At 30.7% G+C, this 18136-nt stretch overlaps 1 protein-coding gene across 1 annotated transcript in view; it reads left to right on the top strand.

Annotated features, from left to right (window-relative positions):
• The window catches only part of LOC145286076 (small subunit processome component 20 homolog), a 169371-nt gene that overhangs the window by 103316 nt on the left and 47919 nt on the right, over positions 1–18136 (top strand). Inside the window, exons 38-45 of the mRNA XM_080134747.1 lie at positions 3726–3881; positions 5240–5398; positions 6061–6198; positions 8586–8854; positions 10400–10503; positions 12072–12283; positions 15902–16041; positions 17913–18069. Coding sequence (XP_079990873.1) covers positions 3726–3881; positions 5240–5398; positions 6061–6198; positions 8586–8854; positions 10400–10503; positions 12072–12283; positions 15902–16041; positions 17913–18069 — 1335 coding nt within the window. The remainder of the gene's footprint in view (positions 1–3725; positions 3882–5239; positions 5399–6060; positions 6199–8585; positions 8855–10399; positions 10504–12071; positions 12284–15901; positions 16042–17912; positions 18070–18136) is intronic.

An 18136-nucleotide genomic window follows, 5' to 3' on the forward strand; every position in this document is an offset into this window, starting at 1 on the left:
TCCAAAATTAATGTGAATACCAAGGCGAAAACAGTTTGGAACATGATGAGGAAAATAGAAGGAAAGTGTAGTAGTACACCAATATCCCACATCTCTAAAGGCAACAAAATATACACCGATCAAAAAGACATTTCCAATAACCTGGCAGATAATTTATCCAAAATTTCATCATGTGACAGACAAACAGAGAAATTCAAAAAGATTAGAGAAAAGGAAGAGAAAAAGAAAATTCTATTTAAATCACAAAATACTGAAAAATACAACCAACCTCTTACCTTGCCTGAATTAAAAGAATCGCTAACCAAATCCCATGACACAGCTACAGGGCCCGATGAAATTCCATATGAAATCCTCAAAAAACTTCCAGAAGCCTCAATGAAATACCTACTTGAAATTTTCAATATTATATGGTCCAGTGGAAACGTACCCGAGACCTGGAAAGAGGCCACAATAATACCAATCCCCAAATCTGAAAACTCGAACATCCAATCCCAATCAAGTAACGTCTCAGATCCATTGAATTTCAGGCCAATAGCTCTAACAAGCTGCATTTGTAAGACCATGGAAAGGATTATAAACAAAAGACTAATCTGGTTCCTGGAAACAGAGAATCTTATTACAGAATTTCAAACAGGATTCAGGAAAAACCGAAGTTCAATAGACCACATAGTCAGACTTGAAACCTTCATTAGAGAAGCCTTTGTAAGGAAAGAACATTTAACAGCAGTGTTTTTTGACATGGAAAAAGCCTACGATACTGTGTGGAAGTACGGTGTTACAAGGGATCTGAAGGCGCTTGGACTAAAAGACAGAATGCCAATTTTTATTGAAAATTTTTTAAAAAATAGACGGTTCAGAATAAAGGTTGGCACAGCTCTCGGACTTGAAAGAACAAGAGAATGGAGTACCTCAAGGGAGTATACTGTCAGTGACCCTGTTCAGTATCCGAATTAACAACATTGTAAAAAACCTTAACCCTGGGGTAGATTGCTCCCTATATGTGGATGACTTCCTAATATGCTGTAGATCTAGATATATATCTATAATAGAAAGGAAGCTTCAATTGTGCTTAAACAAAGTAATGAGATGGACGGAAGAGAATGGATTTAGATTCTCCAAAAGAAAAACGAAATGCATGCATTTCTGCAAACTAAAGAACATGCATAATGATCCTGTCCTAACCATGGAAGGAATGCCCATACCAGTTACTGACCAGTACAAATTCTTAGGGATTTTATTTGACAAAAAGTTAACATTCATCCCACACATAAACTATCTGAAAAAAAAAATGTAACAAAGCTGTAAATCTTTTGAGAGTGGTAGCACATACCGATTGGGGTGCAGACAGGGAAACACTCCTTAAACTTTACAGAGCACTAGTCCGTTCAAAGCTAAACTACGGTTGTTTCATATATGGATCAACCCGAACATCATATATAAAAAGCCTAGACCCTATTCACCATACTGGCCTAAGATTGGCCCTAGGAGCATACAGAACTTCCCCCGTGAACAGTCTATACACGGAAGCACACGAACCCCCACTAGATCTAAGGCGAGAAAAGTTAGCCCTTCAATATTTACTGAAACTGAAGTCTTGCCCAAACAACCCTGCATACCAATGTACCTTCTATCCTAAATATGAAGAACTCTTTAACATGAGAAGAAAAACTATCAAAACGTTCGGGCTCCGAATGAAGGAAAGCATTGAAGAATCGAAAATTCCAATCTCCAGCATTCACAACTTCATACTGCCTAAAACACCCCCATGGACCATGAAACAAGTTGAAATAAAACTCAACCTAAACAAAAAGTCCAAATCTACCACAAACCCTATTGAATACCACGACGAACTTCAACATTTAAAATTACAATATTCAGACTACACCTTTATCTACACAGACGGGTCTAAAAGCAACAATCACACTGGATGTGCAGCAACGTACCATAAAACCACAATGAAGAGAAATCTTCAAAATGAAGCATCTATATTCACTGCAGAGACTATAGCTATCGATCTAGCACTCAACATAATTTCAGAGGAAACCACCAAAAACTTCATCATTCTCACAGATTCTCTATCAGTCCTATTATCTATACAAAATCAAAAACAAGAAAATCCACTAACAACAAAATTAATAGAAAAAATCAATATCCTTTCAACTACTAAAAAACATTATTCTTGTCTGGATCCCCAGCCATGTGGGGATCAAAGGCAATGACAGGGCAGATACAGCTGCAAAAAGATCTTCTCACCTTCCAACTGACAATTTTAAGATTCCACATACTGATCTTAGACCCCAGATAAAAGCATACATACAGGAAAAATGGCAACTGCGGTGGAGTCAGCAAGAGGGCAACAAATTATACGCAATCAAACCTGAACTTAAGGAACGATGTCCGGACATCAAGAGATCACGCCGAGAAGATGTGATACTGACTCGGCTGCGCATAGGGCACACCAACTTTACTCATTCTTATATACTAAATGGAGAATCGGCGCCAGAGTGCATCCCATGCCAGGAGACACTCACAGTAAAACATATCCTAGTTGGGTGTGATGACCTTGCCCCAACTAGAAAATTATATTATACAGAAAGCAATATGGAAGACCTTTTTGAAAAGGTCAACCCAGCAAATATTCTAGCATACCTAAGGAAAGTAAATTTATATAAGAAAATTTAAGGAAATTTAAAGTCATCCAAATATACACATCCATGTATAAATACAACATTTAATTTCTTAGTTCAATTTTATAAAAAAAGGGAGGAAAGGCTGAAAAAGTCATTCCCCCCCTCCCAATAAAAAAAGTTAAAAAAAAAAAGGAAAAAAAAAAAGGACTCCGGCATTAAATGACCACATAGGTTGATATGCCGTAAAACCAATCAATCAATTAATCAATCAATCAACAATTTAAATATAACAATAATGTATATATATATATATATATATATATATATATATATGCCTGAGGTAATAATATATCTGTTGATTTATTAGACAATATGAATGAACAAAGGTTTTAAAATGCTATATTATTTTTGCTAGTCTGTGATAATAAAACTCTTCTTTTGCTTTAGTTTCCATTTTTGCATTATCATTCATTACATCATTCTTGCATGTATCTGAATATACTTTGTTTTATGCTCTTTTCTTCTTCAAATAAGATTTTGTATCTACATTGCTTGTTTGACTGCAGTGTCATGACAAATCCATGATTAAATGGATCTGTTAGGTGAAATCTGATAAAACCTGACACATTAGGTCAGAAGATTTGCTGAAAGCATATTTACCCAGCATAGATGTTACCATAAGAATGAATCAGTTGTGCTGGTATGGTCATATAGAGCGTTTGATCTGAATAGACCATCATAGAAGCATGAAAGTATTAAATTGCAAGAAGTGTTGACTGATTAAGGAAGACTTGGAAGCAAATGATTAAACAAGACTGTACAGAATGGACTTTGGAGAATGAAGAGCTTGAAAAATATTTAAAAACGCCACTGACCTCCTGATAAGGGGAAAATGATCTAAAATGTGAAGAGGGAGAGCGAGAGAGAGAGAGAGAGAGAGAGAGAGAGATTGCTGGTGAACAAAAAAGGAATATTTAATCATATATGCTGAAAATATTATCATTATTAGGATGTTTTTATTAGTCCTAAAAGTTTAGAATATTAAATTTTATTTGGCCTTGAATGATGTTATCTTCTTTAAAAATTTCTTTTCAGTTGAACTCTTGGAATCCCAACCGTATTGATGAACCCGATTTCCATCAGAGAATTTCTGGTTTCAAGGCAGCAAATAAGATGATTAGTGAGATGAAAGAATTGGATGTTAATTTTCTCATTCCTTTGGTTCACAATTGCTGCTTTTTCATTACATCTGTAAGTTGTTGCTTCTCAAAATTGTGTGAAAAACAAAATAAAGGAACTGCAATATGTCTAGTGCCAATGTAATTAAGTTTAAAAAGGAAATTCCCAACACAATTCCATAAGTGTATAAAATTTCCTGGAATGAATTAATATACAATCTGAAAAATTAAAACTTTGGATCTGAATTATTTTCTTCATTTAAAAAATTTTTTTTCACTTATTTATCAAGAATATAATATGTGAAAAAATGTGAAAGCCAAAATAAATTTGTAAGACAAATTTAGATTTGCTCTGATTTCAAACAAATCAGAAAATAATTTGAAAAAATATAAACACATTATTTTTTAAACAAAAGGTTTAAGATTAACTGTATATCATTTATTAAGTTTTGGATATTTATGATGATCATTTTTTTATCATATTTGTTGTATTTCATTATAGTTCTTAAATTGCTTTCCTTTTTTTTTTCTTGAAAATTTAAGTGAATGTTTAAAATATGCCCAGTGTAATAATGAAAATTGTTAAACTTAAAAAAAAAATGAAAAATTGGCTTTGTTTAAAGACTTTATTTCCATAATTTAATTTTTATTTCCATTTTAACATTTTATCAAGTGTTGCTTTGTATCTTAACTTTAAATTTTGTATTTTCCTTGTTCTCTGCCTTCATCATAATAATAACAATATTTTGACTGTATTTCTTTTTTTTATTGATTTTACTGATTATTGGACAAATTCTTCAGGGTCTATCAAACAAATTCATCAGAAATATATATATATATATATATATATATATATATATATATATATATAAAAATAAGGTCACAGTTGTGTATCTATAAAAATGTTATAAATAAATCTGAATTTTAATCCAAAGGGGAAAATACAAAACAAGCGAAAATGTGTCTATAGAATCAAACTTGTTGAAAGTTGACCTCTGACATATAAAGTCATCTTGTGAGATTTTAAAAGTTGCGCCTAAATCAAACTGATTCTGACTTGCCAGTTTTTCATTGTTATTGTCATACCACGGTATTTGCACTATAATAATATATTTCAGTATAGTTTATTTAAAAAGTTAATCCTGCTTGGACAACTGGTAATATGGTAATAGTTTAAATTATGAGTTTTAAAAAATCATCAATGGGAATAAATTCTTTATTGAAGAAATAAAAGCGAGTTGTCTCCCTTATAACTAAAATTCTTTTTTTTTCTGTATAAGTTTAACAAATGTGCAAGCAAATAAAATTTGAAAGCTAAAATGATTTCACAGCATACCAAGCAACACCAAGTAGGTACATTATACTCACATCAGTGGAGTTGTTACATGTTAATAAAACCATTAACATTGTTTTTTTTTGTTTTTTTTGCAGATTGATGATTTTTCAATCAAAGACAACAGTACAAACTGTTTGGCTACAATTATTAATCAATTCAGTGATGACACAAGCAAAGACAAATTTGCTTATCAAGAAATTATAGAACGGACAATTTTGCCTCAAATACAAGCAGGCATTGGAGGCGTGAATCAAGTATGGCTTCTTTTATTTCTTTTATACTTATACGATACATTTTATTTGGAAAATCCATTAAGGTTTTATTATTGATTTACTTTGTGTCACTTGTCCCATAATGATTCCCTTTTCATGTGTGTCTTATTGTAAAAAAAAATGTATGTTTTGTCATGTTTCCTTAAAATGGTTGGAAAATGGAAGAATTTCCATTTAATTCGAGCTATACATTACTGAGTAATTTTGAATTAATCTTGTATATGAAGTAATATAAATTTTGTCCCTTATTTCATTGACCTGTACACCTCCATTGAAAAACTGCATATGCAAATCTGTTTTGGCAGCCATTAAGGCAAATTCTTGCTCAGGTGTTTTCAGAAAATATGCATTCCTTTCATTTGCTTTCAATAAATTTTACCTGTTTTTCAACCTGACAGTTTCTCATAACATAGACATTCATGCAGGAAAATTCAATGGAGGACACTTACCAAAATCAGCTTAGCATCAGATAATTAAAACCTCCACATTTCATAATAATTCTCCCAGTTGTAAATTGTTAATAAATCATTTGTTATTGTTGATCAACATAGAATCGTTTTCATTCAATTATTTCTTTGTATTTGTGTCTTACCACTAACACAAATCACTTCACATACACTAACATAATCTTTAATATTTTTCAGTCTATTCGTGCTGAGTTCTGCACTGTTTTGCGAGCCCTAGTCATAAAGTTTTCTTCCCGGAAACCATTTGATGACCTTGTAAAAATCACAGACAAAGATCCTGATTTAGATTTCTTTGAAAACATTAAGCATATTCAGGTAAGTCATCATAGTGTGTAAGACATCATTATTTATGAAATATGTAGCATATCCTTTCCATAATGGAGTTTGTGTCTGCTTCTCATCAAATTTTGGATTATTTAAAAGAAACATGATAAATAAAAAACTTAGAGATAGTTCTTTAAAGGAAAATATGTTTAATGGTAATATTTAAAATAAAAACATTTTTAATGGTAATATTTGAAAGAAACTTATTTTTAATATTTAAAAGAATAAAAGTATTTTAGATAATTAATATTTAGCAACATTATTATTTCCAACTAAAAAGAAAAAATTGTATGATCTTTATAACTGCTAATCAATTATATTTGGTGCTAATCAGATATTGTCTACTTAGAGGTATACCTTTAGATTTAATTTTATTCTGTTGTGTAGTTATTGTATATATTTACAAGCAAATATATCCTCCCTCTGCCATATTTTTGCAAGTTGCATTCAGTTACTTAGTATAAACATTTTACACTCTAAATCACAATTCTATAATTCAGAATTTAATAAGTAACATTCAATTTTTTGTTTCATTACACATAGTTGCATGCTTTCTCTTAGGAGGACATTTTATTCTAACACCATCATGACATGAATTTTCAATCAAAAGTGGTTGTGAAAAAAGTTATTTAAAGAAAAAGATTGTATTAAACATATTACTTTATGAAAATGTTATGTCACCAAAAACTTTAAAAGTTTAAAATAATAACAAAACTTTTATTTAAAAAGATATTGCCTTGTTTGGCTTTCCAATGTCATAATTCAAAATTCAATAATATTTATTAAGAAGAGACATTCGATTTTCTAGTAAACATAGTTTTTAACATAAAAATATTTTACGTTAAATGTAACAAACAAAATCTATGACTTTTCTTTGATAATTAGTGCCAATGTTTTTTATTTTATAATAAAATAAAATGATTGAAAATAAATAAATTGTTTTTTGAAAAACTTGACTGTTAAACCTTGAAGAGGTGGTTTATATGATCCTCCCCTGTTTGAAATTTTGAAAAGGCATTTTGCAAATTGGATATTTTGGCTAAAGAATGGTTGAAAAACCCAGTGAAAAATGAAACATTATTTATGCCAAACTGAAATAAATTGATAGTATTCTAAGAAGTTAATTTTTTTAAACCCCAAAAAACCTTTAAAAGAATTTATGTTGAGAACAAATACTAAAAATACTAATATTAAAAACTCTAATGTCTATTATTATTGTTTTAGCTAGACACAAGAAGATGCCAACTGTGTTTATTCACTTGTTTCTTTTTAATTAGCATTTGAAGTTAATAAAATTGTTTAATCAAACATTGCTGTGGTTACTGCTACTACTACTCTTACATCTAACACATGAGAAAGACATTAAAAATTAAGTTACTCTTAATAATTTTTTGTGACTTTGTTTATACTTTTTTGTGTGTGTAAATATTAAAAAATAATTACAAGATTAATCAAATAAAATATTTAAATTTATTCCAACCATATTAGCATAAACTTATGTAAAACAGGAAGTTGTGTTAGACATCTTGAAACATCTGGTGACTCATTAATTTCAAAATGTATTTCATTTAACTAAACAATAATATGGAAGTTATTTCTCTATTTTATATTGTTTTTCTTTAAGATTCATTCTTGCAAGTATTTTGACTATATATATAAAAATAAAATCTTAAAAATTCAAAATCATTAAAACTCAGTATTATTAAAATTAGTTCCAATCAATCAATCAATCTGTGCCATTCAACTTGTGAACCATGATTTGTTGCATGTATGAAATGAATATAGTATTAAACGAAATAGATATGTCCTTATTTATTTGTCTACTCATGAGAGCAGAGTTAAACGTAAAGTTGTTTTTTAAGAGGGGGTGGGGGGGTCAGTCCAGCTTGTTTGTTCCACAGAATCACTTTGACGTAAGGTTGTTGGTGACCTTTAAGTGGTCCCTATTATAAGAAGTCTATAAAGATATCAGGGGAAATGAATGCCAATAACAGAATCATCTGATTTATATAAAATCAACGAATGATGCTCTGTAGCTGCAGCAGTAGGCACAGCACCCAAGTTGGTAGTGAGTTGACTGGTGGCATGGCTGTTACCACCAAGGACAAGGAGCAATTCATTGTTTTATGAGGTCTAATACACCTTACGCAATTTTGTGTAATGATCAAACATGATTAGATAACATGTAGCTTATTGGCAGACTAATTCAACATTAGCTACACAGTGGAATTGTATTGTAAAAATGTAAATAAGCATATAGATGAATATACAACATGATAATCATCAGAAAAGAATCAAACTTTGTTTTTTCTCTTCATTTTATTGTCGCTTTTTTGTATGTTATCTGTAAAAAATTGTTTTTGTTTATTGTATAACAGGCTCATCGAAGGACGCGTGCCCTTCGCAGACTTGCTAACAATCTTTCTGACTATAAAATGGAACGAGAAGCTCTTCTATTTTATTTGCTGCCTATAGCTAATGGCTACATTCAAACCAAATTCAAAAAAATTGAAGGTCTCCAAGAAGCTGCCATTGAATTACTCGGTGCCTTGTGCTCTCAATTACCATGGAAAATATATGAGAAGCAACTGAGGTATTATTTAAACAAAATAACCACAGATACAGAAAACCACAAATTAATGATGAAGTAAGTATCAATTTATTTTCACTCTTTGCATGTTTAGTTTTGAATATTTTTAAAAAGCATTTTTGTTTTTTATGCTTTCATTCCTGTGTACTCTTTGTAACAATTGAAAAGAAAATGTGGAAGGCGAGTAACACCAAAACTACCATTATCCAGTGACCAGATTCCAAATGTGTAGGCAGCAATTTTCAAGAATTTATTAAAAATTGGAATTAATTTTTTAAATGGAAATACTCACAGCCAAAATAAAGAAATTTCTTAGCAAATTATTCTACTTTCTCTATTAAATAAAACTGAAAAAAATATTAACATCAAGTAATTTATTTTTTGGCAGAAATTTCTATAATATTAATTATCATGTAGAATAGTGACGTTTGCATTTAATTTTTTAGTCTATTTTTTTGTTTCTACAAATTCTTTAATTAAATAGAATTTGTTTCATAGAATTTTATCTTCAGTCCTTGTTTTGATAGTAAATTACATTGAAACTTTTAATTATACAATTTAAAGGATTTTTTTTTTATATAAATCTTGAGTTTATGCAAAATTTTGCCTATACCTACAAAAAGTTATTAAGTGTGTACAAAACATAAAAGAAATTCCTTTAAAGATCTGCCGTAAAAAATGCATGCACAAATGAATCAAATATTAAAAAGTTTTCTTTATTAAATTCGTATCAATCTTTATATTCAATTTAATATTTTATTTCTAAGAAATTAATATCATTATTTGGTTTTCTGATTTCTTTGAAATGCAGCTTTTGCTTCTCATTCTTACTAAAATATACTAAAATATTATCCTAGTGCTCCTCAAATGTCTTTAATGATGATGTTAGTTTAATAAAATTTCAACCATATTGATCTTTATGGGGATCTTCTTATTGCTCCCATATGAATTTCTACTATGGATTAATTTGCTCTTCAAAATCTCTCTCTCTCTCTCTCTCTCTCTCTCTCTCTCTCTCTCTCATATATAGCAAACTCAGTTTCTCTGTGGATTTGTTGATCAGTTATAGGCACATTTATTGAGGCTCAATTGAAATTTCTGTTTTGCTAAAGTAGACTTTGCAACCTATTGAAATTGAACTCTTCTCAACAATAATATATATTTGGAATATATAGTAGCAAACATATTTAATCCATCTCTTGTGATTTGCATTAGTATTTTTGTACTGACTTCAAAGAGAAAAATGAATACCTAACACAAAAGTCTACCCCCCACTGCATCTCTTTCAAAAGATGATAAAAAAATCAATTTTATGAATGAAATAAAGAAACTGGATAACACAAAAGCCTACATACAAATCTCTAAATTTTGTATCTGTGTTTTGATTCTATATTACTTACACATTATTATTTTTTATTCAATAAATTATTTATTGAAATAAAAAGAAATACAATAGCATAAAACAAAAAATAATTTATTGATAAAATTAAATCGACTAGAATGCATATTGTTTTTTTTGTTTTTTTCATATAAACAGATACCTAAAGATTGATAATAAGTAAATTAATTAATATTCTCTTTCATATCTTTTTTTTATTACAGGATTGTAATCTCCATCTTGGCTGGGTTTCATTTTGACTTATCCAATAGCACTTGTATGGGTCCAAATGCCAATGGTCTCATCAAACAAGTCATTGAAAGGGAAGGTCAGTTCGGTTTTGAATAAACATATTTATTACAATGAAAATTTATCTAACATGCCATAACTGAATTATTATTTTATGTGCTAATCCATACCCCCAAGAAAAAACAAAAAATAAAACAAAGTTTTGATGTGGCCACCCATGACAGAAAGAACATATTGTACACCAAAAATCATGTAAATTGATTTAGTAGTTTTATTTTTATATAAAAGAAAATCATTTTTAAACAAACTTGAATCCCCCCGCCCCCTAATCCTCAGGTTAAGAATGACTTTCTAAAATCTTGCATGTGAATGTGAATTAGTTGGAGTTATCTCCCTTGTCCTGCAAAATGGAGTCATGAGATTGTCGATCATCATGTAGTCATAAAAAATTTTTTCAGGATGGGTGGGTTATGTGCTTGTATCTTATTTTGTGCTAAATATATATTCAGCATCCCAGTTCTACCTCTCTAAGATTTGAGTCATTGAACCTTTTTTTATGTGAAGATTTCTTCATGAGCAGAAAGTTGTTAATCTGATTAAAGATTAGCGTTTGATGACCTTGGCGTACCAAGTAAGAGTTCAGTTAATTCTATAGTACCATTTTCACTTTGGGATGTTGGTAACTATTACATAGTCTTTCTTCTGGCAAGAATACCAACAACATAATCAAGTTGGTCACATTGATTAATATGAATTTACTTTAGTATGATACTAGACTTATCCCTGACTTATTAGATCACAACCACTATCACTATTTATACTACTTTGATTTTATTACAAAATGCATAAACTTTGACATATCTTTTAAGACATTCTTCTTGCATAACTAAAAATAAGAAATCTCTTTACTTCTATATTATTATTATATACTATCAATTTTATTTAGAAGTAAAGAAACTCCTTATTTTACATACTATTTACATGTTTGTGACGTATACAAACATATATATATAAATTACATGATGATGCTAACAAAAGAGTCACTCTTTCTCTAAATGGTCATATTAATAATATTAAAGAGTAGCTCACTCAGCATAGTAATAGGGATAGGAGAAATACATAGCTAAGAGAGAGAGATGGGTGAATTATTGCATGTATTATAAATTATGCCTAATTAGGATAATTAAAACAAATTTTTTAAAACATAACTCCATCCCAAAATTGAGGTATATTTTAGCATATATTTTGTATTACGAAAGTATATACTTATATATAAAAGTTTCAGGAAAATCCTTGTTGATCCACTCACATTTAGTATAATTATAGATATGGTTGTCTACAAAATTATTGAAAATTCAGATAATTTGTCAGTCAAAAATTCAGATATTTCAGATTTCCATTAAAATTAATTCAGAGTCATTAGACATCAATTAAGCAAGATTTCCTGAATTCCAATTTCTTAAGATTCCTTAAGCTTTAAATTTTAGACATTTTCTAGAAACAAAATTGGGTAAATAATTTTCCTCATCTTGGGATGGGTATTCTAATATCTAACAAATGTTGATGAACTCACATTTAATATAATAATAGCTTGTTATCAGATTTATTTAAATTTTTTTTAATTACTTTTTCACAAATAATTTTCAGAAAAGAAAGACAAGAGTAAGGAGGCAGGATATGGAGAAGAAAAGGATGATGGAGATGATGATGATGATAATGATGGTGAAGATGAGAAAAAAAGTAACATTAAGCAAAGTGCATCTGGTAAATTGATTTGTCCAACTGGCTTGGCTAACAGAATTCACACTTCAATAGTGAAAAATATTCTGCCCAAACTTTACAAAAGTTTAATTCAAAAGGTAAGAAAAAACAACTGAATAATTGTAAAGAAATGCACATATGTTATCTTTTCTTTCATCAAGAAAATTAAATAGTACAAATGCAAAATAATTATCTAAAAATTTAACAAAGGTTTCTGTGGTTTACCAGAAAATTACAGAATTTTCCAAGACAGATAAATTATAAAGACATTTGGAAAAAATTTTGCTAGTTTACTTTTTTTTTTTTTTTTTTTTTTTACACAGTGATCACCACTTATCAAGGCCCGGAAGCCACTCAGGGATAAGGGTTATTGCAAGTACATTACGTTAGTGTGGAGATTTGATGGAGTGTTTACTTAAGGGGGCGGTTCATTAGGAATTTGTTAACATTAGACTTGAAGACATCCAAGTTGTAGTCCGGAGGGAAGCAGGCAGACGGAACAGAGTTCCACATGCGTGCAGTTCTAAGAAAGAAGCTTTGTTCATGGAATCCGCGTTTTGATTTAGGCACAGATATAGAGTGGGGGAAATTTTTCACAGTTTATTCAGCTAGACGGGTGTTTTTCGTGAAAGATTGGCGAGGGGGGACCAGGGATTGGAGTTCAGACGAGCACCTGCCATGAAAATAACGATAAAACAAGGATAGGCCCGCAACGTCTCTTCTGTGAGAGAGGGGTTGCAGGGTAGAGAAAAGGGCATCCCCCACTAAGCCACGAAGTCTATTTTGTACTCTGTCAAGGCATGATAGGCTGTTTTTGGCAGCTCCTGCCCAGATATGGCAACAGTATTCCATCCTTGGACGTACTTGGCTTTTATATAGATAGAGAATTGCATCAGTAGTGAGATATCTTCTGGAGCGGTAGAAGGATCCCACCATCTTTCCAGCGACCTTGGCTACAGACTTGATGTACATGTTCCATTTCAGATCAGGAGTAAAGGTCAAACCCAGAAGCTTGTCAAAACACGGGGCCTCACCCAGACGCGAGCCATCCATCACAATTGATGCCAGCTGGGGATCAGAGCGTTGATGATGTAAGGATAGGAGTTTGGTTTTGGATGCATTAAAGGTAACTAGCCACATCTTCCCCCACTGAACCACGCGCTCGAGATCAGAGGAGAGAGAATCAGAGAAAACTTTGTCATTTACAGCCTTTGATGTGTTGCTGTAGATGGTCGTGTCATCAGCATAGATGTCAACGAATGATTTAAATATGTGTTTAGGGAGGTCATTGATGTAGATCAGGAAGAGAGTTGGGCCCAGGATTGACCCCTGAGGGACCCCAGCATTTATATTGCAGGCCTCCGATTTTTGTCCATCTACCACTACTCTTATGAGCCTATCGGAGAGAAATGATTTAATGATTGAGAAAACATTTCCAGTTATACCGTAGCTGGAAATCTTGTGAAGTAGACCCTTATGCCATACCTTGTCAAAGGCCTTTGATATGTCAAGAGCAATTGCCCTAGAAAGGAAGCCTTTGTCAAGAGATTCACTAATCCTGTGGGATATAACCGTCAGATTTCACTAATCCTGTGGGATATAACTGTCAGATTTCTCATTTGTATCTGTTTTCAGATAAAGAAAACATCACAGATCTTCTATCTCTGCAAAATTGCTACTACTTTTTTTAATGACTTTTTCATCTAATATTTTCGAAATATACCTAACTAGCTGTACATACTTAGCATTGCCAGGTGGAAGGTTTAGTCACATACTATTTATACATGCCAAATATCCTAAGTTATGATTTTCTTGAAAGTTGACCATATTTTGGATTGTTGGAAGCATAGTCATCTTCATCTATAAAATTTAAACAAGGAAATAAAATCTCAAAGCTTAAAGAGAAATAACTCATAGGTTTAATGAAAACTTCTGTTTTTAAATGCTGTTAATGTTGATCATACTAGTAATCAAAAACAAATTAAATTTAAATTAAATAAATCAACTTTTTATAATTCTGAATAAGATACTTAAAACAATTCTATCACTAATTTCTTAAAAAAACAATAGAGCTAATTATTAAAACAGATTTTGTTTAATGTAATATGCAAATGAGATAACCTCTTGAATGCTGATTCCTTTTGAATAAATAATATATATGTAATCATGCAGGAATAAAAGTATATGAGAGTTCGTTTTCCGTTTTAAAACCTTTTCGTGAAATATTATTTCAGCATGGTCCATATTCTGCGTAAGTACTAAAAAAATCATAGCCCAACCTAAATAACAAACAGTCAAGCATAGAAAAATGACTAGAAATAATTTTGCTAACAATGAGATGATAAAATGAATTATTTTTATTTTAGAATTTTGTTATCAACTAAATTGTGTAGGATAGCATTAAATGGATAGGAAAGGTCAAGACTCATTTAATAAAAATGAAAAATCTCTCCCTCCCTCTTTATATATATATATATAAACCATAAACAGGGCGGATATGTATGGTGGTGTGAGGAAAACCTTTTATTTTTCCTCTCTAGTAAACACTTTCCCAAACCTCCACATTTTCTCTAAATTTTATCCTTCTCCATATTGTATATATAGGTTTATGTATGTGTATGGATGTACATATTATGTATGTATGTATTTATGCAGGTGTATGTGTGTGTGCATGTATTTCAAAACACATTTTCTCTAGTGTTAATTTTCTTCATATTACCATATATATGTGTATTTCCCACACACCTGTTTCTCTCTTTTCCTGTCTCTCTTTCTTTCCCTACATATTTGAACTGAACCATCAAAACATTTATGTTGAATTGGGTCTTCTAAATGCGCATTTGTATACCGCCAATGGTACTTGTGGGGAGCGTTGGGAGATTTCAATATTAACCAAGTTCCATGCCAACTCCTCAATCTGTGTCATCCATCATGTTGTAGTAATGTATTTCATGCAACTCATCACCCAAACGCAAATTTGTGATGTAATTCTCCGCATCTTTCTGTTTGGGTAGTGCAGCAGAGAACACGGATGACCACCATTAGGAAGGATTTGGTTAAGTTTTCAAGTCCATAACCGGTCGGTTTTCAATGGTAGAATCATGATTGGTTAACCAATTGGCATATGACCTTGCATAAAACTTGTATGTGGGCTGCAGTGCAGGCCTAGCAAAAAGCTGGCTTAACCCGAACATGGTGAATACTGTCGCAGCAACAACAACCTTTAAGTTGATTTCTTTCAAGAAAGTCTCAATCAACATCTTTATCAACTTGGTTTAAATGATTTTGAAAAGATTTATAAAGCTTGTGTCTTTTATGATTATTTACCTCTATTCATATTGCATATCCCATGTTTATAATTGCATTAGTTAGTCAGTAGCTGCCATTATTATTTCTAATATGGAAATTTTCTTTTTCTTGTTACGTATTCATTCCAGTTATTGTGTTCATCTTTTTATTTGACTAACTTAAAAGGTCACTGTAACCTAACATATATGCTGATTGTGTTTCCTGATCTTCCAATGTTTTCCTCTGTTTATCATTCTAACCTTATTTTATTGGACCAACACATTGTGAACATAACAACAAAAATAATTCTAATAATACCAAACCATATAAATAGGACTATTTTTCTTATTGATATCTTAGAACTATTCTCAAATTCTTCTGAGTTGATTTTATGGTTCATTTTTTTTCTTTTGATGTTTTGAATTTAGGTACGGAGTGAAACTGAGCACAAACTTGCTAAATCCAAATATGCTGAAGACTTTGAGATTTTGCGAGTTCCAATTGCTCTGGCTATGGTGCAATTACTGAAAAATCTGCCAGAAGAATCAATGAAGAGCAATTTACCTTCGTAAGTTAACTTCATCATTGTATTTTGGTTTCAAATTAAAATTTTCTTTAACTGAATTGAATCAGAAGAATTCTATCTACTTCTGCCTCCATTGACACCTTGGATAAGAAATGCATAAAGAATGGAATTATTTTGAAATGGACTCCATTTCAAAATGGTTTAGCTTCTGCTAACACTGATCACTATAACTTCCAATAAATTCAAATCCTTTTTAAATATCTCTGCTGAAAGCTCCCAATATAATAGTTGCAATCCTTTATACCATAATCATGGAAGTGGTCAGTATTATTTTTTAAAAATGTTGTTTATTTAAAATTATACTTAATTAAAAAAGCAAAAATACAGAAAAATCTTTATCTCAAAAAAAAAATCTCATCATGAAACAAAGATTTCATATTCCAAAAATCGCATAAATTGATCAAAGTGGATATTTTTTAATTAAGAAAATGAAATTTTACAATTTTTAGCAATTAATAAATTTTGGCAGCCATAGTACGGTCTGTAAATCTAAGTAGTCGAATTATGCTGTCACCTTTGAATTTTAACACATTCTAAAAAACATGGCAACTCTTGGCTTTCCAATCTTGCTCATTATGAAATTTAATTTTCTTTTTTGTAAAAAAAATTAATTGATCAATTTATATAACTTTTAGAATATTACATCTTTGTTCTATGACAGGTACATCAAGATTTGTCTATATTTTCTGTATAAAAATTTTTTTTTATTAAGTCGAATTCTAAATAATAATAAAAAGCAACAACAAAAAACCCACTGTACTCTTGACATGATATATAGCAACTGTTTCTCTTGACATGATATATAGCAACTGTTTCTCTTGACATGATATATAGCAACTGTTTCTCTTGACATGATATATAGCAACTTACTCTGTTAATTCTCAGTAAATTCCATCTGGGTTATGTGATCAGTTTGCTGGTTCTTTTTAGAATAAGAAGCATCTTGCCATAGTTCTTTTATCTCGTTATAATTCTAAATGATTCAATTCATTCTACAAGTGTTGCAATATTTTTTTTTTCAATCTTTATATTTATAATTGAAGCTACCTGTTCCATTATTGAGAAATGACACAAACGTGCATAATATCATAAAGAAAAAGTATTTCTGGAAAACAGTAAACAGAAACATTAGAAAGGCAATTTTTTTTTGTTACAAGGGAGTCATCACTTATCAAGGCTTGAAGGCTACTCGAGGCTAAGAGTTAATGAATATAAGGTAGTAGTGTAGTAATCGTTAATGGTGTAAATTGGGTAGAATTTTATTATTTACAAGAGGTTTAGATTGGACTGGAAGGCTACAATATTGAAATAGGCCAGCGAAGCAATGTTCCACAGGTGGGCAGTTCTAGCAAAGACGTTTTGTTCATGAAATCATTGAATTTAATTATAATTAAAAGCTTTAATGTAGTGGATCTGAAATATTGTGATTGCTTGGAAGCAAAGTTGATTATTCATAATATCTAATCTCATTCTGTTTTTCTAGAACGTATCAATTTTAATCCTGTATATATCTCTTATAATACATATATTTTGTAAGTTAAAGGTATAATATGTAGTAGCCTGGTCAGAGGTTTTCAGAAATAATAACACTTACTATGAAGCAGTAACTTGTTTCATTCTTTTTTGATTAGAAATTTCCAAGTAAGAATATACACAATAGTATCCAGATCATTTACAGTTATTTTCAGAAGTTTTTTTTTTTTTCAGTTATACAATATAACACAAAATTTCTTCAGAATGCGATTTCTTTAACATCCTCAATTGTACACAGAAAAACAAGAACAATGTCTGATAAAATGTTTAAATGTATAATTTGTTGTTTATAATATTGTTTTTGATTTCTTTTTATTTAGCATCTTGTTGCGTGTGTGCCAGTTTTTAAAATCACGTTCTCAGGATATTCGTAAGTCTTCACGGGACACACTTGTCAAAATAGTCCAGTCACTTGGGCCTAGCTATTTTCCATACATTTTGTCAGAGATGAAATCTGCTCTTACCAGGGGTTACCAGGTATGAACCGACTTTTTTAACATTTGATTATCTTTTGAAATAAAACAAAAAATTTAAATGTATCCAT

Source organism: Euprymna scolopes, chromosome 10, assembly GCF_053919585.1.
Source record: "Euprymna scolopes isolate OS-2025 chromosome 10, ASM5391958v1, whole genome shotgun sequence".
Taxonomy (NCBI): domain Eukaryota; kingdom Metazoa; phylum Mollusca; class Cephalopoda; order Sepiida; family Sepiolidae; genus Euprymna; species Euprymna scolopes.